The sequence below is a fragment of the Phoenix dactylifera genome, chromosome 12, assembly GCF_051530095.1.
Source record: "Phoenix dactylifera cultivar Ajwa chromosome 12, Ajwa_hap1_PhDact_Kaust_v1.1, whole genome shotgun sequence".
NCBI lineage: Eukaryota > Viridiplantae > Streptophyta > Magnoliopsida > Arecales > Arecaceae > Phoenix > Phoenix dactylifera.
This window is the reverse complement of record NC_143201.1, coordinates 5,504,249-5,528,313: the sequence shown is the minus strand read 5'-3', so window position 1 is coordinate 5,528,313 and position 24,065 is coordinate 5,504,249. Positions and strand designations below refer to the sequence as shown.

General features: G+C 47.4%; 2 protein-coding genes across 2 annotated transcripts; one reads left to right on the top strand and one right to left on the bottom strand.

Moving 5' to 3' along the window:
* Positions 1-11,145: 11,145 nt before the first annotated feature.
* On the top strand, positions 11,146-12,702 carry LOC103720360 (uncharacterized; the record flags this gene model as incomplete). Its single annotated transcript, XM_088708276.2, has 2 exons — positions 11,146-11,501; positions 11,582-12,702. Coding segments are annotated over 2 exons (1,011 nt in total), but the record flags the coding sequence as incomplete, so codon positions are not given.
* Positions 12,703-16,651: 3,949 nt separating this feature from the next.
* On the bottom strand, positions 16,652-17,131 carry LOC149751516 (uncharacterized). Its single transcript, XM_089926600.1, has one exon. The coding sequence runs from the start codon at positions 17,129-17,131 to the stop codon at positions 16,652-16,654; it is 480 nt and encodes a 159-aa protein (XP_089782726.1).
* Positions 17,132-24,065: the final 6,934 nt, after the last annotated feature.

Here is a 24,065-nt window from a genome sequence, read left to right as displayed (position 1 = left end):
GAGACCATGACTTATATGTTATTTGATCTTTATCTATAAATTTTTGGCACATTGCACACTTGTGCATCAAGTGTCACTTTGTGCCTTTTGCATAATTAGTTTTGAAGAGTTCCAAGGTCACTCAAAATTCTTGTAGCCCCTAAAGGGTGTAAGAATTGTTGGGGCAACAAAAGATGTAGGAACCACATATATCACTCTTATGAAATCAAGGCTCAAAGAGAAATTTATGGGTCCATACCTCCATACCTAGGCTATATTGAATGTAAGAGGTTTGAGTTTTAAATTATTCTTCTGCAAATTTGTGCACTCCATGCAGAATGCCTTCCCCCTAATAAAATTTTGACCATCCACCAAAACTCTTCCTTAAATAAGAGATCTGACTATTTTTGTATTTCCTAATATGGAAATATAATTGTTGCTGGTGGTCCAAACCGAGAACGATTGACACGACGGTGTGAACGGGGTTCCGCCTGAGTTGTCTTGGTTGATGCTGGTTGCGCTCCACCTTCCGCCAAGGAACCTGCAAACAAGCCTTGCACCACCACCAGGGTGGTGATGGCCCTCCGACGGTCAAGTCAGAGGAGATTGGAGGAGGAGAGATGATAATCACAAGTGGGAGAGAGTGCTCTGGGAGGTATTGCTTACCCCCCCTTCTCCCCCCAGCCGCATATATACCTGGCTGGGAGGTCTCTCAGGGGGGTTTGTCGTCGTGGGGCACGATAGAATGGCCACTGACATGGCCGTTACGGGGCGTCGTGGAGCAGCGCTGGGTACGGTCATGGCAGGGCGTAGTGGAGCTCCGCTTTGTACGGTTGATACAGGAGATCGTGGGCAGCATCGGGTACAGCCGTTGCAGGGAGTAGTGGAGCAGGAGGCCGCGGCGTGCCTCTGGAGAATAGCCTGTCATTATCAAAAGATCTCCGACTCGGGGTCGGAATGCTGGATCATAGGGCAGCCGACCCGGGGTCGGGCTGCGAAGCCGAGGAGGTCCGACTCGGGGTCGGAGTGCTGGATCATAGGGCAGCCGACCCGGGGTCGGGCTGCGGAGCCGAGGAGGTCCGACTCGGGGTCGGAGTGCTGGATCATAGGGCAGCCGACCCGGGGTCGGGCTGCGGAGCCGAGGAGGTCCGACTCGGAGTCGGAGTGCTGGATCATAGGGCAGCCGACCCGGGGTCGGGCTGCGGAGCCGAGGAGGTCCGACTCGGAGTCAGAGTGCTGGATCATAGGGCAGCCGACCCGGGGTCGGGCTGCGGAGCCGAGGAGGTCCGACTCGGGGTCGGAGTGCTGGATCATAGGGCAGCTGTAGCTTTCCTGGATACGCGTGCCGATCACGTGGGGCATGGCGGCTCAATTCCCCCATAACAGTAGCCCCCCACTTCCGAGCCTGGAACCAGAAGGGGAACAGGTGAAGGGAGTGATGTTTCGAGATTGCCGCCATCCTTCGGAGAGGCGCGCGCGCTTCAAGCTTCCCGCCTTCTTTATGGCGTATGGCGGTTGCTGCTGACCTGGCAACCTGAGGATTTCGGCGGACATCCTTCCTTAATGGTGTCGATTCGCCTTTGGGGTGCGAGCAACCCTTCGGCGGCCAGGCGTCTTCTGGCGTCATCGAGGTGTCACTTGCCCTTTCGCCTATTTAATCGGGGGCCCTCCCCCGTCCGTCTTCTTCTTTACGGACATTTTCGAGTTTCTCCTTTGCGCTACCATTGTTGCCGCCGAAACGTTCGCTTGCTTTTCCTTTGACGCTCTCGGAGCCGTTCTTCCTCCTCTTCAAGTGAGTTTCCCACTCTTCTACTTTGAGCTCTTCATACTTTTTCTTTTTGTACTAGTGCACCCCAGTCGTTCCGGCCTTTCCCTCCTTCTTGACCCCGTCCTGACCGTAGATTGGCCATTAGGGATGGGCGAAGTGGGAGCAGATAGCATCAAGTCAAAACTGGTCGCCGAGGACTTAGACGGATTTGTGGCTCGGTACCACCTTCCCGAGGCCTGCAATGTCACGCTCCCAGGGCCTGAGGAGAGGATGTCTCATCCTCCTCGAGGGAAGATCGCCATCAATGAGGGCATCCTCCAGGCCGGGTTCCGCTTTCCCCCTTCAGACCTAGTCTTACAGGTGCTCCGGGGTTTAGGAATGGCACCGACGCAACTGGTGCCGAACTCGTGGCGTGCTCTGACGGTCTTCCAGGTTCTCTGTCGCTTGCATGCGATTCCCGCCACCTTGAACGTTTTCTGGGAGCTCTACGGCCTGAGCGGCCACCCCCAGGACAAAGGGTGGTGGTGCTTCGCAGCGCGGCGAGGGTGCGGCCTTGTCAAGGAGGGTCCTACCTCCATTCACCACTGGAAGGAGCGCTTCTTTTTCGTTGATGCAGACCCCTCCTGGGAAATCAGGGCAATCTGGGGGACGCCGGTGAAGTCCCCAATTGGCCTGTCGAAGTTGTCGAGGGAGGAATCCGAGGGCGTCGCCGCCTTGAAGGGGTTGGTCGCCGAGGGCCAGCTTCCCCCGGTGGGCCGCCTTATTTCTGAGGATACCTTGGTGAACGTCGGTTTGAGCTCGGTCCCCACCGACCGTGAGTCCGCCATCGTTTCTTTAGCTCTTTTCTTCTCTTTCGTTCCTTCTTCCTTTCGGTTTCTCAGTCCCTGACCATCCCGTCCTTCTTGCAGAGGTCGACGACGTCATGCGGTCGGTGAAGTCGAAGGCTGTTGGTAGGGCGTCCCTGCTGGAAGCAGTCCGGAGGAGGAAACGAGCTCTTCCGAGCGGGGCCCCACCGGCGAAGAAGTCCCGTAAGGAGATACCTCCGATGCCGACCGACGAGTCCGGGCCCACCGGTCAGGGAGATGTCGTAGGCACCGACCGGCAGCTGACGCTGTATCAGCCCTCCGGTGGTAAGGTTGCCGCTACTCCGGAGGTGCCACCTGAGCCTGCTCAAGACGGACGGGTCGGACGTGATCGGTCCCCGACCCGGCCTTCGACTCGGTCGGCTCCTGATGACTCGAGGAGGGACGCGCCGAGGCCCCGGCCGAGCGGGACCCTATCAATTCCTGGGGCGACCCCCGCCCCGAGCGCGATCAGCCGGACTCTTCCCCAGGCGATGGATAAGGGTAAGGCTGCAGAACCACCATCCGGCTCCGGGGAGAAATCGGGGTCTGCCTTCACTACCGATGGCGCCCGAAATCTCATCGAAACAGTGTTGCTGGAGAAGGACCGTCGGCGGGTCCGGGAGTTGGATGTCTCTGACGTTGGGGCCGCCAGCTGCGTCTGTCTCATGTCGGTGAGTGTTCTTCTGGCCGTCTTTCACCATTTATTGGCTCTGTTGTTCTCCGCCTGACTCCCTTATTTTTCCTATTTCTTAGCTCGCCCAGTACATGATCCGTCTGGAGGAGTGCTACAAGGAACAGGCGGGGCTTTTGGCGAAGGCCGAGGACCGGCTGAAAGCAATGGAAGAGGGAGGCCGGGCTGCGGCAGGCAGGACGACCGGGGACCTCGAGGCGAGGCTCCGGGAGGCCGAAGAGCGGGCACTCGGCTTCGCCGCCCTGGAGGAGCAACTGTCAGAGGCTCGGGAGCAACTCAAAGCCGCCTCGGGCCTCGAAAGCAGGGTCAAGAAGGCGGAGGAACGGGCTGAAAAGCAGTCCCGGAAGATCGCGGACTATCGAGAGCGGTGGGAGAAGGCCCAGCGGTCTGCCGACAACGCCTGCGACCGAATCCGCTCTTTTGAAGCCAAACTAGGCGAACTGGAGTCGGCCCTGGAGAAGTCATGCACGGACGTCCAAGAGCTCCGTTCGCGCCTGAAGGAAGCCGAGGCCGCTCGGGTTGCTACCGAGGCGAAGCATAAAGAGGCTCAGGCTGATCTGCTGAGGGTCTCCTCTGAGGCCGAAGGCCGGATTGTGGCGAAGGTCTTGGAGGCCAAGGCTCAGATTATGGAGCGAGCTGAGGCGGAGCTGGCCGAGAAGAGGGCGGAAATCGGGCGTCAGGCGGTAGAGGCTTATCGCCAGTCCGCCGAGTTCGCCCATGATAAGTCGGAGGCAGTGCGGACCTATCGCCAGTCTGACGAGTTTGTCCATGACGCGTCGGACGCGGGGGCCGAAGCCTTCACCTTGGGCTTCGAGGAGGGCCTGGCAAGGGTGTCGGCTAAGTATCCCGAAGTTGACCTGAGCGAGATCTCCCTCCTGGACTCCTCTCCGGCGCCATCGCCTGCTGGTTCTCCTGCTGCTTCCCTACCTCCCGCGGACGAGCCCGGCGTTCCCGACCCGGGAGTTCCTCCAAGCTGACCTCTTGTACCTTTCATTGTCTTTTTTATTTTTGTATGTCGGCGTTTTGCCCAATTGCATGGGCCTCGGCCCTGAAAATTAATGCACGTTGAATATTTCTTCATCTCGCCCTCGTCCTCTTTTTTTTTTTTTTAGCTCTTGGTTGCTTCTTGCTGACTTTTGATTCCCGAAGTTCTTCCGGCGCTAGGCCAGGCATCCGAGGGTTAAACCTCAGGAAACTCTTCCGGCGCTAAGCCAGGCATCCGAGGGTTAGGCCTCAGGAAATTCTTCCGGCGCTAAGCCAGGCATCCGAGGGTTAGGCCTCAGGAAATTCTTCCGGCGCTAAGCCAGGCATCCGAGGGTTAGGCCTCAGGAAACTCTTCCGGCGCTGAGCCAGGCATCCGAGGGTTAGGCCTCAGGAAACTCTTCCGGCGCTAGGCCAGGCATCCGAGGGTTAGGCCTCAGGAAACTCTTCCGGCGCTAAGCCAGGCATCCGAGGGTTAGGCCTCAGGAAATTCTTCCGGCGCTAAGCCAGGCATCCGAGGGTTAGGCCTCAGGAAATTCTTCCGGCGCTAAGCCAGGCATCCGAGGGTTAGGCCTCAGGAAACTCTTCCGGCGCTGAGCCAGGCATCCGAGGGTTAGGCCTCAGGAAACTCTTCCGGCGCTAGGCCAGGCATCCGAGGGTTAGGCCTCAGGAAACTCTTCCGGCGCTAGGCCAGGCATCCGAGGGTTAGGCCTCAGGAAATTCTTCCGGCGCTAAGCCAGGCATCCGAGGGTTAGGCCTCAGGAAACTCTTCCGGCGCTGAGCCAGGCATCCGAGGGTTAGGCCTCAGGCAACTCTTCCGGCGCTAGGCCAGGCATCCGAGGGTTAGTCCTCAGGAAATTCTTCCGGCGCTAAGCCAGGCATCCGAGGGTTAGGCCTCAGGAAATTCTTCCGCTCGCTGGTCGGCCAAGGCTGGCGCAAGCCGAAGCGACCGGTCGGGGCTTCCGGCTAGTCTGCTCCCGGGATGATCATCGGGTTAGCCAGGCATCTGAGGGTTGTCAAGCCTCAGGGAAATTCCGCTCGTTGGTCGGCCAAGGCTGGCGCAAGCCGAGGCGACCGGTCGGGGCTTCCGGCTAGTCTGCTCCCGGGATGATCATCGGGTTAGCCAGGCATCCGAGGGCCGAGCCTCGGGAGATTCCACTCGTTGGTCGGCCTAGGCTGGCGCAAGCCGAGGCGACCGGTCGGGGCTTCCTGCTAGTCTGCTCCCGGGATGATCATCGGGTTAGCCAGGCATCTGAGGGTTGTCAAGCCTCAGGGAAATCCCGCTCGTTGGTCGGCCAAGGCTGGCGCAAGCCGAGGCGACCGGTCGGGGCTTCCGGCTAGTCTGCTCCCGGGATGATCATCGGGTTAGCCAGGCATCTGAGGGTTGTCAAGCCTCAGGAAAATTCCGCTCGTTGGTCGGCCAAGGCTGGCGCAAGCCGAGGCGACCGGTCGGGGCTTCCGGCTAGTCTGCTCCCGGGATGATCATCGGGTTAGCCAGGCATCCGAGGGCCGAGCCTCGGGAGATTCCACTCGTTGGTCGGCCTAGGCTGGCGCAAGCCGAGGCGACCGGTCGGGGCTTCCGGCTAGTCTGCTCCCGGGATGATCATCGGGTTAGCCAGGCATCCGAGGGCCGAGCCTCGGGAGATTCCACTAGTTGGTCGGCCACTTGTCGCTCGCCGCCCATCGGGGTTTCTCTGTGCCCAGCCGCGACCGTGTTTCTCCTCTCCTCCAAGCGTTGCCTGGGGGGAACACGAGAAGGGTATTAAACGCTAATTAATGCGTTACCTGGGAAATCGGATCGCCAGTTGCTGCTGGTGAGGAGTGTTAGTTGAGCGGCCGCGATACGCGGGTTCTTCGAGGAGGATGCGGCCTGGGCGCGAGCGGAGACACGTGGACCTAGGGGTATACGTCACCCGGATCGTCCTGCACAAAGAATGCGATTTAAGGAGAATGACGCTTAGGAAATCGCGGGGAGATACGCCTCGGGAGCCGGAACGGCTCCGGATTCAGTGCGCCTGCATTTATTGGAGCCACCCGTATCGGAACTACCAGGGGGCCGCAGCTTGGCTATAAATACAGGTGCAGGTACGATGGAATTTGCCAAGCCGGAGCTGCAGGTTGCCATGGATCGCGGACCTCCTCCTTGGCATATGACTGAGAGACTCCTGTCGAAGGAAAGGGGAGGCGCTCCCCTTACAACTTCAGCCAACTAGCCGTTTCATCTGGGATCAACAAGGAGGGTCTCCCCGGCGGAACTCCGCTCTAGGCGTTTCATCCGGGATCACATCTCCCCTCCTTGAAGTTCAGCCTCCCGGTTGAGCTCTGCGCCGGACGCTCAATCCGGGACCGCGCCTCCATATACTCTTCCCCCTCGAATCCCTTCTCTTCCCTACCACTGGGGAAGATGGGAATATCCTTTGGAGGCGGCGTTCCCCTGGGGGCAGCGGGAGCTTCTTCTGCGGCGGCTCCTCCTCTTTTTGGTGAGGTGCTGGATGGCGCCTCCGGTTAGAAGCACCCACTTCTGGTGGGACTGCAGCCGCCCTGGGTTGAGGGTTTGGGTCCCCACCTCTTCTTTACTTTCTTTACTCCCTAATTCCCCTCTGGGAATTTCTTGTAATCACACGAGCACGCCACTGTAACCAGAAATTATTGAAATGAAAAGTATTGCACCTTTTTAAATTGTCTTTCTGGCCTTGTTGTTCTACTGGTAATACATCCGCAGGTTAGCGGAATTCCAGCCCCTTGGAATTTCTCGGCCATCTAGGGCTTCCAACTGGTAGGAGCCAGGTCGGTTTACCCAACGAACTTTATACGGGCCTTCCCAATTTGGCGCTAGCTTCCCACCTTCCGTAGGTTGAGATGCCTTAGCTCGCCTCAGCACCAGATCTCCAATTCTGAAAAGCTTCGGTCGGACTTTGGAGTTGTAATATCGGGCCACCCTCTGCTGATACATTGCCATCCGTACCTGAGCCATTTCCCTTGCCTCTTCCGAGAGATCCAAGTTCCCTCGGAGTTGCTCTGAATTGGCCTCGGGTCGGTGCGCGGCCACCCGAGGCGAGGGGAGTCCGAGCTCCACGGGGGCAACGGCTTCCGTGCCATAGGTTAGGCTGAAAGGCGTCTCTCCAGTAGGAGTCCGTTGTGTGGTCCGATACGCCCAAAGGACATTCTCGAGTTCCTCGACCCAAGCTTGCCCCGTCCGGCCGATCCGCGCTTTGATACCTTGGAGGATTGTCCGATTTATGACCTCGGCCTCGCCGTTGGTTTGGGGATGCGACACGGATGTGAACCGATGCTCGATCCCGAATTCCTCGCAGAAGTCCCGGAAGTGCTTGTTATCAAACTGTCGACCGTTATCCGAGATGAGGACCCGAGGTACTCCAAATCGGACAATGATGTTCTTCTTCACGAACTTCCGGATTTGTGCCTCCGTGATGGTGGCCAGTGGCTCTGCCTCCACCCACTTGGTGAAGTAGTCGATGGCGACAATCAAAAATTTCCGCTGGGCCGAAGCGACGGGGAATGGTCCGAGGATATCCATTCCCCATTGTGCGAAGGGCCAGGGCGCGGTGATTGGCGCCAAGGGGACAGAGGGGACTCTCTGGACGTTGGCGTGGCGCTGGCAGGCGTCGCATTTCCGCACGTGGTCCTTCGAGTCCTCCAACAAGGTCGGCCAATAGTAGCCTTGCCTCATGATCTTATGCGCCAAGGACCTAGCCCCCAAGTGCGATCCGCAGATGCCTTCGTGGACTTCGCCGAGGGCGTAGGCCGCTTCCGCGGGGCGGAGGCACCTTAAGAGGGGGGCGGTAAACGAGGTCCGATACAGCCTCCCTTCATAAAGTACGTAGTGGGCGGACTTCTTTACAAGCCGCCGGGCCTGATCTTCGTCTTCAGGGAGGATTCCTTCGGCGAGGTAGGCGACGAGCGGGTCCATCCAAGACGGCTCCGGATCAATTGCCATCACCGCTCCAGCCCCGTCAATGCTCGGGGCATCCAGGGTCTCCAGGTAGATTGCCCTCGACAAGTTGTGCGCGTCTGCGTCCACTAGGCGGGACAACCTGTCGGCCCTGGCATTTTCGCTCCTCGGGACCTGCTGAATGTCAACACTGCCGAGGTCGGGAATGAGTGTTTGCACCTTCCGGACGTAGCTCTGCATGGTCGGGCTGAGAGAGCCACCTCCTGGCTCAAATTCCGGACCTCCAGTGTTGCCTTGTTGAAGCGGGTGAGATAATCCCGCAGGCTCTCTCCCTCGTTCTGCCGGACATCGAAGAGGGAGTCGGAGACCAGTCTTCGCCGGCTACTGACGGCGAAATGGCTGATGAAGAGACGGGTGAACTGGTGGAAGGACTGGATGGAATTAGCCTCCAGGCCGGCGAACCACGCCCTTGCCGGGCCGCGGAGGGTCGCCGGGAAGGCCTTGCAGAGGAGAGGATCCGATGCTCCATGGAGGAGCATAAGAGTCCTGAAACTCTCCACGTGGTCCCGTGGGTCCGCCGCCCCGTCGTAGGGTTCGATCGCCGGCATTTTGAACCCCGGCGGGTTTAGGGTTCGCAGGATCCTTGAGGCAAGCGCCGGCTGGGAGGAGATTTCCAAGTCGGCGAAGGGATCTTTGGAGTGGCCCTTCAGGACCTGGAGCTGTCTGTGGAGATCGTCCACCCGCCGGTCCAGGGAGCGCGACCGGTGGGTGGGAGACAAGGAGCGGCGCGAGGGGGACCGACTGGAGTGCGGGCCCCTCGAGGACTGGGGTGTCTGAGAACGCGCCCGGGTCCGCCTCTCGTACCCCGCGCAGCTCCGATGAGAAGGTCCTGGCAGAATGGACCGCACTCGAGAATCCTCCCCGCGCCGGCGCTCCTCTCCATGGGAGAGGAAGGAGCGCGGATTGTGAGGAAGAGGCGAGTGCTCGGGGAGCAGCGGCTCCTGAGCCCGCTGCGGCACCCGAGAGATCACACCCTGCAGATTCTGCACTGCCTCCGCGAGGGTGCGAACCTGCTGGGCTAGCTGGTCGAACTGAGCAGGTTCGACCGTCTGAATGGGAGGAGAAGCGGTGGAATGCTGCTGAGAGTGTGTTGGGGACGCAGCAGCCTCCCGGCCAGAGGCGCGAGAGGCTCCGCGACCGGAAGCATTGGAAGCTCCGCGACCACCTCGCCGTGCCATTACGATCGTTCTGAGATTCGGCCCTTCCTCTAGCGCCAACTGTTGCTGGTGGTCCAAACCGAGAACGATTGACACGACGGTGTGAACGGGGTTCCGCCTGAGTTGTCTTGGTTGATGCTGGTTGCGCTCCACCTTCCGCCAAGGAACCTGCAAACAAGCCTTGCACCACCACCAGGGTGGTGATGGCCCTCCGACGGTCAAGTCAGAGGAGATTGGAGGAGGAGAGATGATAATCACAAGTGGGAGAGAGTGCTCTGGGAGGTATTGCTTACCCCCCCCCCCTTCTCCCCCCAGCCGCATATATACCTGGCTGGGAGGTCTCTCAGGGGGGTTTGTCGTCGTGGGGCACGATAGAATGGCCACTGACATGGCCGTTACGGGGCGTCGTGGAGCAGCGCTGGGTACGGTCATGGCAGGGCGTAGTGGAGCTCCGCTTTGTACGGTTGATACAGGAGATCGTGGGCAGCATCGGGTACAGCCGTTGCAGGGAGTAGTGGAGCAGGAGGCCGCGGCGTGCCTCTGGAGAATAGCCTGTCATTATCAAAAGATCTCCGACTCGGGGTCGGAATGCTGGATCATAGGGCAGCCGACCCGGGGTCGGGCTGCGAAGCCGAGGAGGTCCGACTCGGGGTCGGAGTGCTGGATCATAGGGCAGCCGACCCGGGGTCGGGCTGCGGAGCCGAGGAGGTCCGACTCGGGGTCGGAGTGCTGGATCATAGGGCAGCCGACCCGGGGTCGGGCTGCGGAGCCGAGGAGGTCCGACTCGGAGTCGGAGTGCTGGATCATAGGGCAGCCGACCCGGGGTCGGGCTGCGGAGCCGAGGAGGTCCGACTCGGAGTCGGAGTGCTGGATCATAGGGCAGCCGACCCGGGGTCGGGCTGCGGAGCCGAGGAGGTCCGACTCGGGGTCGGAGTGCTGGATCATAGGGCAGCTGTAGCTTTCCTGGATACGCGTGCCGATCACGTGGGGCATGGCGGCTCAATTCCCCCATAACAATAATCATGATACGATAAAGGACTAAAAGGTTCGAGAGGAAGTTTCTGTTTGTTATCAAGCATGCGATCTTATTCCATATTCAAAAAAAACAAACTAAAAATAAAGTCAAAAATCTACTCATGAACTCCTGAATATTGATGGTTACCAAGATGGAATCTAATCCTTTGCCTTATACACAATATATATATATATATATATATATATATATATATATATATATATACATATATATATATACATATATATATATATACACATATATATATATACATATATATATATATATACATATATATATATACATATATATATATACATATATATACATATATATATATATATATATATATACTTATATTTTAGTAAATGTATACTGCTCGCATAGTCATTTGCCTTCTAAAATAGTTCAGATCATCTGCCCTCCAAAATAGATAAAAATTATTTGAGCTAATTACGAGATTCGAGCTTGCTTTGTTGAGACCTAACTTCGGCGTTCTAGATCCCGTAATTAGCTTAGACTGCCTCGGATTATGGATTATGGATACGCTACCAGTACGCTTCATCAAAGCCCATTTTTGTCGGCGTAGGCGTTGCCCGTCTCGTGCAGCCTCGAGGCGCGCTCATTGCTGCGCCCCAGTAGCGGGCCCGCCTCTCTCAGGCCCGCCCTCGAACACCTCAGCGCCACACGACGACCACCACCTGCGCCTCGGCCGTCCTCGCCCTCAGATCTCTAACCTTCCCATGGCTTCTCCCCCTCCAAGGTCGTCCCCGTCCCCGTTCTCCTCCTCTTCGCCACGTGCACCACCGTCCTCCTTCTCTTCCTCCTCCTTCCTTCCTTCTCCCCCTCCTTCTCCTCCTCTTGCCCCGCCATCCCCACCACCTCTACCACCGCCCGCTGCGGTACTACCTCCTCCATCACCGACCCCAGATTCCGAGACCAGATCTCCCCGAGCCCGGAGGACGTCGCCTGGCTCAAATCCCAGCTCGGCTTCAACTCCATCCAAGAGCCCCTGTCCCCTGAAGTCTGGCACTCCCTCCGCAAGGGAATCAACCCTCGTGCCCGCACCGAACAGCTCGAAGACCTCCGTCGGTAATCCCGTCTCTCCGCTCCCTCTCTTTGGTGCAAAACCTTCAAAAAAAAACTATGTTTTTCTCGTTATTTGGTTATAGATTCAAAGGCATCTCCCACTACGAGGGAGACGACGCCGGCAACCATACCGCCCTCCCCTGCCCCGGTGAGCTCCTAGTGGAGGAGCACCACAGCAACTACGGCGAGCCGTGGGCCGGCGGCCGCGACGTCTTCGAGTTCCTCGCCAATGCCGTCGCCCTCGCGCCCTCCGACCTCGTCCTCGAGATCGGCTGCGGCACTCTCCGCGTCGGTCTCCATTTCATCCGCTACCTCGACCCCTCTCGCTTTCACTGCCTCGAGCGCGACGAGCTCTCCCTCATGGCCGCTCTCCGCTACGAGCTCCCCTCCCAGGGCCTCCTCTACAAGCGGCCCCTCATTCTTCGGGGGGACGACATGGAGTTCAGCCGCTTTGGCGATGGCATTTCCTATGATCTCATCTATGCCAGTGCTGTGTTCCTGCACATGCCCGATGCTCTCGTCTGGGTAGGGCTGGAGAGACTGGTGGAGAGTTTAAAACCTCAGAAAGGTCGGATCTTTGTGTCCCACAACATCAAGTTCTGCTCGCGGCTCGGTGGCGATGAGTGTACAAGAAGGCTGACAAAGTTGGGGTTGGAGTATGTTGGGAAGCACACGCATGATAGCTTGCTGTTTAACCACTACGAGATTTGGTTTGAATTCAGAAGGCCCAAAGCTTAGAGTTTTTTGGGAAGTTGTTAGATGTTTCAATGAGAAATTTCAAGAGGAGCTGAAAATGGCAATTATCTTCATTGGCATCGACAAGATCCGAGCTTTGCTATGGAAGTATGATCGAAAGTTAATGGGATCGTCTGTTTTGGCTACAGAATGCAGCGGCCCGAACAATGTTTCATTTGGATGTATTCTTTGGAGAATCCAATGGGGAAAAAGGCAAAGGATTGAACGTTTCTCTGTTATGCCAGATTATGTATACTCGATGAGGCAGTTGCAGTCTTGGTTTACCTTTCGTTCACTTTAATCATTCATCTAGCTGCAGTCTATGTATTTCTTACAAGTTAGCAGCCATAGACTCAACCAGGTTTGGAAACAAGTGGTACCCTTATTTTTTCCATTGGTACATGGAAAAAAAGCCTTGTAGTTACTGCAATTTAATTGCTTATTCTGCAAGCTGAATATTTTCTCGTGAGTGCTTTTCCATGTGGCTCATATAGGTATGCAAGTGTTAACACTATGTGTCCATGCCGGCCCATATTGATGATCTATGCTGGTGTTTGCCAGACCAGCATGGCCAATATGGATTGGCATGTACCCTTATGACGTACCTGTACCTTACTAAAATGGTTGTAACACGGCATACTTAGGTACCTTAACCCATGATTTTAAGTGCATGGTTATGGTAGTGGATTTCATGTGCTTGTTAATGTGTCATTGCAAGTTTTCCCCTCCAACTACGTATAAAAGCGTGCGCGCGCGCGCGCAGAGAGAGAGAGAGAGAGAGAGAGGGTTTTCTTCCCCTTTCATTTTGGCTGACCTTCCATTGCAGATGAGTCTATATTCCAGCTCTCTTTTGAACTTATAGTGCCGCCCTTCAGATTACAACTTCAAAGAGATTTGAATAATCAATCGATGTCTCTTTGGCAAAAAGCTCAAATCCATGTTCTCTGAGGTCTGCCTCCTCATAAGTATAACATTAGTAGTCGATTGTCCTTATCCGGGTAAGGAAAACTGTGTGTCAAAGCACCTGATGCCTAACCTTAAACTGAAACAGTCTCTATTCAAAACAATTTTAGAAGTTAGTGTATGTACATTTATCAAATGATAAACAGTGGGCAAAGAGTGCACTCATACCCTCCTTATCCCGTTTATAAATTTTAGTAGTCATGGTTTTCCTAATGCTTACTTTGTCTAACATATTGAAAAGATAAAAATCTACCTCTGAAGTTGCACTTGTTTGAGATCCCTTCTCATCTAGCTCAATAAAAGTTACACACAGTCCAGCATTCTTATTCACACAACCCAGTCCAGCATAGGAAATTGCTTGGCATGGGGAAGGTCTTGGTTGCATTCCCTCCACTCCCAAAATAAGATGAATTATAAAATAAACAAGAAAAAGAACATGCCTCTTCAGCTAATTTTGTTTTCTTCTTGTAGCCTGACAGCACGAGGCTGCCTTATTGCATCTTACTGTTCAAAGTTGTTTATCTAAGGGAGTCATAACTCAGCCTGCCTTATGAAATATATGAAATTGCAAACCTTACCACCCTTCTTCTAATCATTTTTCTTTTTGTAGATTCTTATTGCATGTGATTACTTTGATTGAGTTACACCATCTTCAAAAAGCACACTTCTTCAACCAAGCAGGGTTATATTTCCTTTCTAATTGAATGGGAACCTATTCTTGCATTTTGGGTCTCCATTGAGCGAAAATGAATTCCAAATTCCCATATTTCTTTGGGTGAGAATGTGTCTTACAACATGGCAGTTTGTGTCGGCAACTTGATTCAGTTTGAGTTGAAAACTAGTTATGTCAAAATAAGGATCTTGAGAGGACAAAGAGGCTGATTTTGTTATTGAATTTCCATTAATCATAAGATAGCAAGTATATTGGTAACACTGCATCCAATATTTCTTAGTGAGAGAATATGTATTACAACCTAGCTACTTGGTTGGAGACATCATTCAGTGCGAACTGAAAATAAACTAGTTATGATAAAATTGGAAAGTGATAAGAGGAAGAAGAGAATAAATTAGTTTTTGTTGGTTATTCTTATGTTGGGAGTTTACTAAGGGATGATGACTGGTGTCTGGCATTGGCGCAGTTGATACCTGAACATTGCAAAGAATACACGAAGTAGAAAAAGCGGTGGCTAATCTTATATCTGAATGTTTTAGGTCACTGCTACATTAAGTTGTGCATGTTGGGGAAGGGGGGATTTTCAGTGAGGGGTCACAACAAGTATTCCTTAGAGATGAAGTGCCACACATAAAACTGGGTGCCTATGCCCTGTATTCTTCATATTCTCATATTCATGTAAGCGGAATTCCAACATTATCTAATAGTCTGTCATTGAAATTCTATATATTCAACAAAGAGTTCACTAGTCTTGTTCACAACTCTAAAGGTGTTCCAGTTAGAGTTAAACCTTATGGGAAGGAAAACAGCCATTGCTAGGCCTAAAAATGGCAGCAATGACATTATAAGGCTAATCATTGTTCAGAATACTTTGTTCATTGTAAAATTATCTTAGGTTTTAACTACAACCTTATCAAACCTGTTTATAGTCATATTGCAAAATACGGCATATGAGTTATATCTCCTGCTTTTTTTTTCAGATTCCTGCATCTAACAACAACAAACAAGATAACATGTTTTAATATCATGGGATACTTTGCAACGACATGAAGAAATTTGAAACTCTTGATCAGAGAGTATTCTTGAATTTAAAAAACTCCACTTTAAGCATTAAGGGCTCTGAAAAGTGGGCTTGATGATAATGGGGATTATAAAGTTACAATATATTTGTAAAAAATGATGTTTCCTCTAGGGGTAAATCTTAGTATTTTCTTGCATTTGATTCAATGAATTTTATGTATTTGTTTACTTTGGAGGGGTCATTTAAACAACCTACGTGCCATGAAGGATTAGACAATGACTCTAAATAACATTCTTGCAGGCCAAGATAAGAAGTTGCTATTTTCAAAATCCCATGACAGTTGGCTTAATTTGATAGTCTAGGGCAATGCCATTCTGCTATTTGACCTGATCTAGGAACGTTACATCCTTAAATGAAAAGGAAAAGTGCCATTGTATTTTGAAAATCCTCTGTAACAAGTTGAATTTTGAATTTCCATTTTTAGTGTTTTGCCTTGATCAAGTTTATCAATATTTCGGCATTCTGAAAATAGGTGCAAATCCACAAATGTTGGCAATCAGACCTACTAGAAGAAAGAGTATATGGATGGATGCATATTGTTTGATTCTATTTCTGAAGTTCTACTTTTCTTTTATTTCACTCACTAGGCAAGAAATAGAAAGGTTTGACTCATGGTTTTAGGGAAGAAGAAACAGAAGGAAAACCATCCTCCTTTTTGTGGAAACATGGATCCCAAGGACTTGGCTGAGTTGTTGAATCAAACAACTAGATAGGCATTGGAACTTGGAAGTGTAAGGCCATTTGTTTCCACTAAGTAAATTATCTTTTTGCACATATGGTGGAGCTACATAGAATAAGAAAATCTGTGTGGTGGATGAGAAAGCTGCTTGGAATAAGTAGCAAACCTTTTTGGAAGGAACATTTCATGTGACCAGTAATAAAACTACTCTTCAGGTTATATCATTGATTTCAAGGAGGTGCAAGTATTAAACTGTTAATAAATAAGAAATTTCTTGTAGAATATAATGCGGGTTCAAGTTTATGTCTGAAATGGTGCAGGCAACAAAATGTGAAAATCCTGGATGCAGGATAACATAGTGAATTTATTACATTGTTTTTGAGTATCTCTGCAGATAGTGGAGAAGCTAAGATCCTGTTTCTTCTTGAGTGGTATTTTGTTTGATCAAAAAATTGACATTTAAGAAAAGTTCCTTTGGTGTACTTCTGTTGGCTGTGATGCTTGCCTTTGATGATAGCCGTAGGCATGAGCTGCAGCAACTTTTGTGCACTAGGTTTACAGATTGTTGTTGGGAGGGATGATTGTGCCATAATGCTAATTCAGGTGTTCACCTCTTAATCTGTATATTTGAGATGCTTTAGGTTGATTAAATTCTTTGTACTGATTATTGTTTTCTGAACTCCTCAAGAAAAATGAGAAAAAAGGGAGAATAATTTGCATGTTGTTAAATAGCTTATTTGATGTAGTAAACATTATCTTTCCCCCTTTTCTTACGGTCTATTTTTTAAAACCCCTGATTAATGAGACAATGTTTGAAGATATTTTGGAGAACTATTGGAAATGTCTGGATTTACACATTACTTTTCATTAAAAAGGCTTATTAGTTGTTTTGGTTATGGATATACACATTGTCTCATTGATATCACCTAGGGAAATTTATCTTCTTTTCTATTCAAGAATCATGTGTGCCAAACTATCTACTTATGTTAGTTTTTTTTTTTTTTTTTGGTGAAAACGGCAATTCATATAGCTCTAACCTGAATACATCCTGCCAAGTCAAAAGAAAGTAAAGAGTACAAAGGGTGCGGGAGCTCTGCTATGGATGTCCACAAGAACTCCCCGGAATGTCGAGCAACATAGGAGGCGACCCAGTCTGCAGCCCTGTTCGCCTCCCGAAAAGCATGTGCAGCCTGATGCTCGCCTAGCTCAGCAACCAGCTTGCGAATATCGCAAATGAGTGGGTGGCCATCCCCATACCGGTCAGCACACCGAATCCACTCGATCACCGTCGATGAGTCTCCCTCAATGTGCACCCGCTCAGCACCGAGCACCCGTCTCGTATAGGTAATCCCCTCCCAGGCAGCTCGAAGCTCTGCCCCAATTACAGTAAGACCTGGTACATGACGGCCCCCTGCTGCAACCAAGCTGCCATGATGGTCTCTGATCACAAAACCAACCCCTCCAGACCTCCCATCTGCCGCCACGCTGCCATCAAAATTCATCTTGAGAAAACCAGGGGGTGGGGGCACCCAAGAATATATGTCAACTTATGTTAGTTCACCAGTCATATATGTCAACTTAATATCCATTATATAGATCCTCGGTATCTTCCTGACACTTCAAGAGTTAGCTACAGAGGACTTATGTAATCTCTCGACAAACTGTTAATCAAAGTGAATGTTTATTGGCTAATCCTAGCCCAAAAAAATAAAAATAAAAAGAAAAGAATAGAAAAGGTAAAAAAAGCTTACCATTTACTAGAAATGTCAATTTAAGGGTCACTTTGAAATGTTCTGAAACTTTTGTTATCTTTTATAGAATTATGCCTTTCCTAATTTGTCTGAAGTTGTGATTTCTATTGCTGACTCTGTGGTTGAGCTTAAATGTGACCCTTCGTTGATATTACTGGGTTCTTGATAATGCTTACTGTTAATGATAAGAAATAGTCCATCAGTGCTAAAATCAGATTTATTTTTGTTTCTGTTATTGGCAAAGATGGACATGCCACAATGTTAATTTGTGGTTGGCTTTTTGAGTGGAGATACCAATTAAGCATATAAATTGGAATCTTATGTTTTTCCAAAAATATTTTTAAAATACACATTTCCATAAGGACTCTGGGGAAGAAAAAGAAAAGAAGAAGGTATTGTCATAATTGTTGGAGGTAGAACATTGTAAGTCAACCGAGCAGGTGAATTTAGGAGATGGAGATTCCAGCATGAAGATCCAAGCTATTGAATGTAATCTACTATGTACTGCTTTTAACTGTTCAAAATCAAAAATTATATGTTTTAGAGATTCCTTACCTACACAAGAAGTTATCTCAAGATGAACGATACAAATAGAACTAGTGTCCTAAAATGCATCATAGGCCACAGAAATTAGGAACTCGAACTACTGACATTGATCAAGACATCTTTAGATATACGCCAACTAAATTTCAACTATTTTTTGATGTTCCTAACCTATAAATTATAAAACAAATAAAAACATTATCCATTTTCAATGGTTGATGCGAATGCAATGTATCTCCAACATAATTACTTCTGGTTTGTAGGTAGCTTTTTTCGAAGGTAGTACATCCCATTCAATGGCTTTTCTCCTTGTTTTGGAACCCCATCTTCAAATATATCTGTTTGGATTTGGTCTGAAATCTCAATGACCTTATTATAGTCACAATGTTGCTGTGATCAGGATTGAATAGTTATTCATAGCTGGGTTAGATTGGATTGCATCATGAATTGTGGAGCAAGTAATGAGATTTTCTTCTGTTTCTCTCAATTTTTTTAAATATAAAATAATTTGGAAATTGAAATATGATTATAAAGTAAATGAATGGGGAACAAAAGGCTGCACATATAAAAAGTCTTGTTTATACCATCATAAGCTTATATAGCATTTCTAACGAAATAAATATTTTTCCTGGTTATTCAAGATTTTTGTATACTACCTATCAATTCAATTGTCCTTTTAGGTAGTGATTAGAAAATATGACGATGTGGTCTTAGCTTGTGAATGTAAAAATAGGAAAATTTACCTCCAAATATAGATTTTTAATTCCATGAACTTCAACCACATGCATACTTATTTTAGCAGTCGAGGCTTATTTAGTGATAATTAATCTATAAGATGTAGTCAAGTAAATTATAAACATGTATTGCTACATGATTTAATATGTATATAGCATGATCGATGATGGTTCTTGTGATCCAAGGGACTGTGTATCCCATGTTATCGATCTAGACCCTATGATCCTAATCCATCCTTTGATCTAGATCTTGTGATCATAAGGCATCCAAATCCAGGAATGAATTGAGGTTTTTATCGCCATTTTGATATGGATCATAACATTTTGGGATTGCCAGTCATAAGATTTTAATTTAGATTGAGGAAGTATATGAAAAATATAGTTTTAGTCTCTGATTTTTTTTTCCATAATCTCTACTATTTTTATATAAAATGACATTATTTAATACTGAAAGTACATTTGAGTTTTTTCTTCAGGTATCTTTACCTCAGGAGTGATATATCATATATATCAGCTCATGATTGTACTCAATTTAAGGTATCTGTCTGAGCTGTTTTATAGTAATTAATGACAATTATTGAATTCTTTATTGAAATGTGGAACTCTGTATTTTGTTTTTGACTCAAATACTGCACTGTTGTGCTTGGTTTGAAGTTGTTTTTTCATGTTGATTTTAGCAGTTGAAGATAAATGTTCTGCTGCTGCTTATGTTATAAATTTTGGCCATTGACGATGGCATCAGGCATGAGCCTCAACATCATTGTGCATTGGGTTTGCTTTTCCTGGTTGTTGGAATGGCGGATGTGCCATACTGCATATTTGAGGCCTAAATTCAGAGTGTATAACTTCACTCAGCTTGAGTGCCAGTTCTTTGGTAAGAAGCTTGAATGTCCTATCATTTGCCTTTCTTTTGAAGCAAATTCTTTCTAGATGCAGAATTTAGATTTCAAGTTTTGCTTCATAGAAAATGTTGTCTTGCTTAAGATTGGGAAAACTACCAGCTATATAATCATTTTTCTTGTCTGAATGGTTACTCTGTGGCATATTTCTAGAGTCATATCGTCCATGAAATTGCACATGCTGTCTCATGTCGACGAAATAAGCTAACATTAGTACTTTTATACCTGATGTAGACATTTCCTTGAATTGATTACATATTCCATGGTGAAAATTTTATTACTCGAGTAATTTAGCCATCTTCTTCCATCAATTGTATAGTTCTCTGTGATGTGTGCTGAATCGTTCTGAAGCTCTTTTTTGGACTAGTGTTTCTGAAGTGGTAGATCATATAATCAAATTCTTTGTGAAATTAATTTGCTGTAAGGCCAACTTTTGATGATGATATTGGGCATGAGCCTCAAGAACATTTGCTCATCAGAATTTTTTTTTTGCCTGAGCAGTTCTTGGCAAGCAATTCTCATTCTTTGAACATTGTAAAGCCCATAATTGCTAGATGCAGGTTTAAAGCTGTTCAATGTTAGTCTCACCTATTTTACAGATATGAGGAAAGCAATTGAATCGTGTGGCTTTAGACATTGTCATTACCTGAAAGATTTTTACATATTGTTCTTCACTAAAAAATCCTCTTTTTTTTTTTAATTTACAAAAGGACCATCTTGTATTGGCAAAGAAAGTTTTGTGGTTTTGTTAATATTTCTCATATAGTTTATAAAATTGTTGCTTACTACCTGAGAAACAAAAACACTAATTTTTTTCGCTTCAAGGCAAATTCCTTCAACTTATTTTCACGTTACCTCGTTAATGAAAGTGGCTAGTTTGATAAATCTGCCTTGTTTCCTGCTTTAATAGTTTCTGATTTTGCTTGTGATGTTTGATACTAGAGTTTGCTTATCACTCATAAGAAGTATGCCTTAAATATTTTGTTTGACCCTGTGGGTTTTTTTTTCATTTTTTTGTTAAATCTATGTTAATAATGTGCAAAGTCCAGCTATTCTAAATACTATCTTTGCATTCAGTGCAGGGCATCAGGTTGGCTGGGACCAAAATTGCTCAGTAATTGAAGTTGCAGCAACTCCAGCAACTTTTATTTTGTCTGGTTGCACGGAGATTCAACTGATGGTATTTGAGGGGTGGCAGGGAGCGAATGAGCAGCAGAAGATGTGTTTTCTTTTTCTTTTTCGGGTGAGGTTGGTGCTTTTCTTTAGATAAAAAGGGAGGTAAGCACCACCCAGCACTTCATATCCTTAAGTAAATGATAGCCACATAGTTACAGAAGACACAGTACAATGAAGGTTGGGTTGTTACAGAAGGTTGGATTGGCTGTTACTACTTGGTCTATGGCTTTAGTGCAGGTTGAGTTGTAGCTAAAATATATTTAATTGTTAAGTTTCCAAGTATAGCAACACTGGAAGCATAGACCTTTCAAATTGGATGTCCTGTATATATTTGATGACATATGGGACATGATCCTTGGATATGTTTGAGATGTATCGGATATTGATGTCATTCCCCAATCCCCAGTATCCTACCAGGGACTAAGATCCAAGGTATCACAAGTACAAAGAGAAAAATAGCAATTTGAACAGCCTTCCCAGCTGAATCTGAATTATTAGCCTGACTATCCTGTGCAGATGTTTTGAATTCTTGATCATCCCTTACATATTTGAAGGGATATTTCTCATATCCTTACTAGCTCTTTCCAGTCCTTTCTCAAAACTTATATCCTTGTTACCTTAGGTCTTTCTATCCTCTTCCAAACCCTCTGAAAGAAAATCCAAGCTAACAAGGTGAAATCTATTTCTAAGGGTAGACAAGAAATAAGCCCAAGGAATTGTCTTTTTCCTTGCTATAATGTCTGATGCCTTTGTATGCCAAACATTCCAGTCTAACTTGACTGCAATATATTTGGATCATCATTTAACTTTACGTGGTGACGCTGGATTCGATTATAAGTTGCACCGCATGGGTCAATATCAGCATGATCCCTTCCAATTAGTTTTCCCTAGATAACTTGTGCATTTCATCTTAAGCTTGAAATTAAAGTGTGGCATTGTCTTTGAGCCCACTGCTGCCTCACAGCAGGTGCCGACACCCTTTCGAGGTCAGGCTTCCTGTTCTTGATGGTGACCATGATGATGTCTTCAAGGCAAATGAAAGGTGGAAGCTTGTGGTGGCTTTTGATCCCCACCAATCTAAACCTGATTTCCCACTTCCCAGAACCCTTGTTCTAGTTCATGAAGAGCCCGGTCAGATTTTTGGGAGGCTGATTTCCTTTAGAGGTTAGTTTGTTGCTACATGCGACAGAACAAGACCTTGTACAGAAACTAGATAACTTACTGAAATGTCGGTTCGATGTATATAACTGTTGATGTACTGATTTTCACTTTGCACAATGCTGAGAAAAATTAGGAAGCAATTTCAGATAAATTCTTGATGCTGCCCATTCTTTGGGAACAAAGGAAATATATGCGACAAGCTGTTGTCGCCTTGAAGCTGAATCTTTTCTCCTCCATTCTTATAATACTTATTGCCTCTTTTTTTTTTTATCTCATCTGTCACTATAAACTATGAACAATGGCATTGAAGATGATAGAATCTGCTCAACAACCAGTTTTGTCCGTATGCAAGAGAAAATCATTGGCCTCATCAATCAATCCTTGTTTCACCAGGCCCTTCACGTATAAATAACAAGATGTGGCTTCAGAACTTTGTGAGGCATGGCACTAGAGATTTTAGGCTGCTTCAATCTGACAAGCTTTGAGCAATCCATTGATTGGTAAACCGAAGGAGAGAATGTTTGGGTTGACTTCAAAGACTGCGTGTCTTCACGTATCTTCATAGCTTCATCAATATGCTGGTCTCTGCAAGGCCCATCCAAGACTATGTTCTTATGTGCAACACAGGTTTGGGCATATCTCAGCAACAAATTATGTGCAAAGGCCATTGGATGCACCTTGGTGCCTGTTTTTGGCCATTTCCATCTATGTATTGGGAAGAAAAGATCATTGTTCTTATAGTCTTTTGGCTCGTTAAATCATAAACTGACAGATCCTTAATGAAAATTCATTGCTTTAACTAAAAGTCAGGCACATTTGCGATATGCTTACATCCACAACCCCCAACAATGCCTCTACTCCTCAGCGATCCTTTGCTTCAATTGGCTTCTTGTTTCGACTTAAGAGATGCCTATTTAATACCTCATATTTACTTTAGAAAAAGCTTGCCAATCTACAAACACCTCTATAATTTATAACCATTTTAACTTATTTCTCAGCCCATAAGTTACCCCCTCGCCACTGAAGATATCACTCCATGCATTCCATAATAGCTACCCGTAGACTTAAGGTGAATGGGACTTGTCCTACTACTCATCCTACCTCTCTGCTTAGCAACTAGAGATCAAGAATTCCTTTAGTATGGGAGAGGCTAAGATGATTATACATTTCAATTCATACACTATATCAGTTTTAAAATTAGATTGCACAAGTTAATACGGGTCACATACATTTCTCTAATCCTAGGTTGTGGATTCCTTTAAGAAACCTGTCCTATGAGATTGTCCGCATTTAATTGGGGGCTTGGTTATTTGTAAGTTTTATTAAAGAAAACTATTCATAAAACCTAACTCTAAGTAGAACAATTTTTACGAAAACAAAGGGGTTTGATTTTCAACCAAATTTATTCTCATCTTCGTAACCTTTATTTATTCGAAAAATATTTCAGTGCAAAAAAAATATATGGTTTTTTGCCTATGTACTATAAAGCGGATGGTGGGCAAGCAGCGACCAAGGAGTTTTAATGTGAATAGATGATAACGGGTGCTCGTGCAGATATTATGAATCTGAAGTGAACCATTAAAACGTATCACCAGTTTTCTTAGCCATTACTAAAACTTAATACTTTACATCAACTTCATAAAAAATGAAAAAACAATTAGAAAACAAAGCTATAGAACATCACCAATCGAGCATCATATATTATTTACACAATAAGTTATACCTTCTTATATATATCATTCAAAGATTAAAACATGTATTATTCTTAATAGACTATTTATATCAAATGATCCAAAGACATATCGCCAACAATTAACATGACCTACATCTAATGGCTATCTCCTTTCCAAATGATTCAACAGCTCTTGTGTATAAAGGAATCTTTTTTTGAAATTTTATCTTGCAAATTATGATTTTTAGGATAGAATTTCAAAATGAACTCAATTAATCGATCCATAATTGTAAGAGCAACACTATGCTCAGATCCAATAACCAATACACCTTTCCCAAAGCTCTTCCCCTACATGGCAAGATATATTGCGCTCTGACAGTCAGGGACCACTGGCTTATGATGTTTCTTTCCAAACATGAAAGTTTCACAAAATAATATGCATGGGGACCCCATCATGAAATTCTTGGCCATATCATGTCGGAAATTTTTATGCAACACTT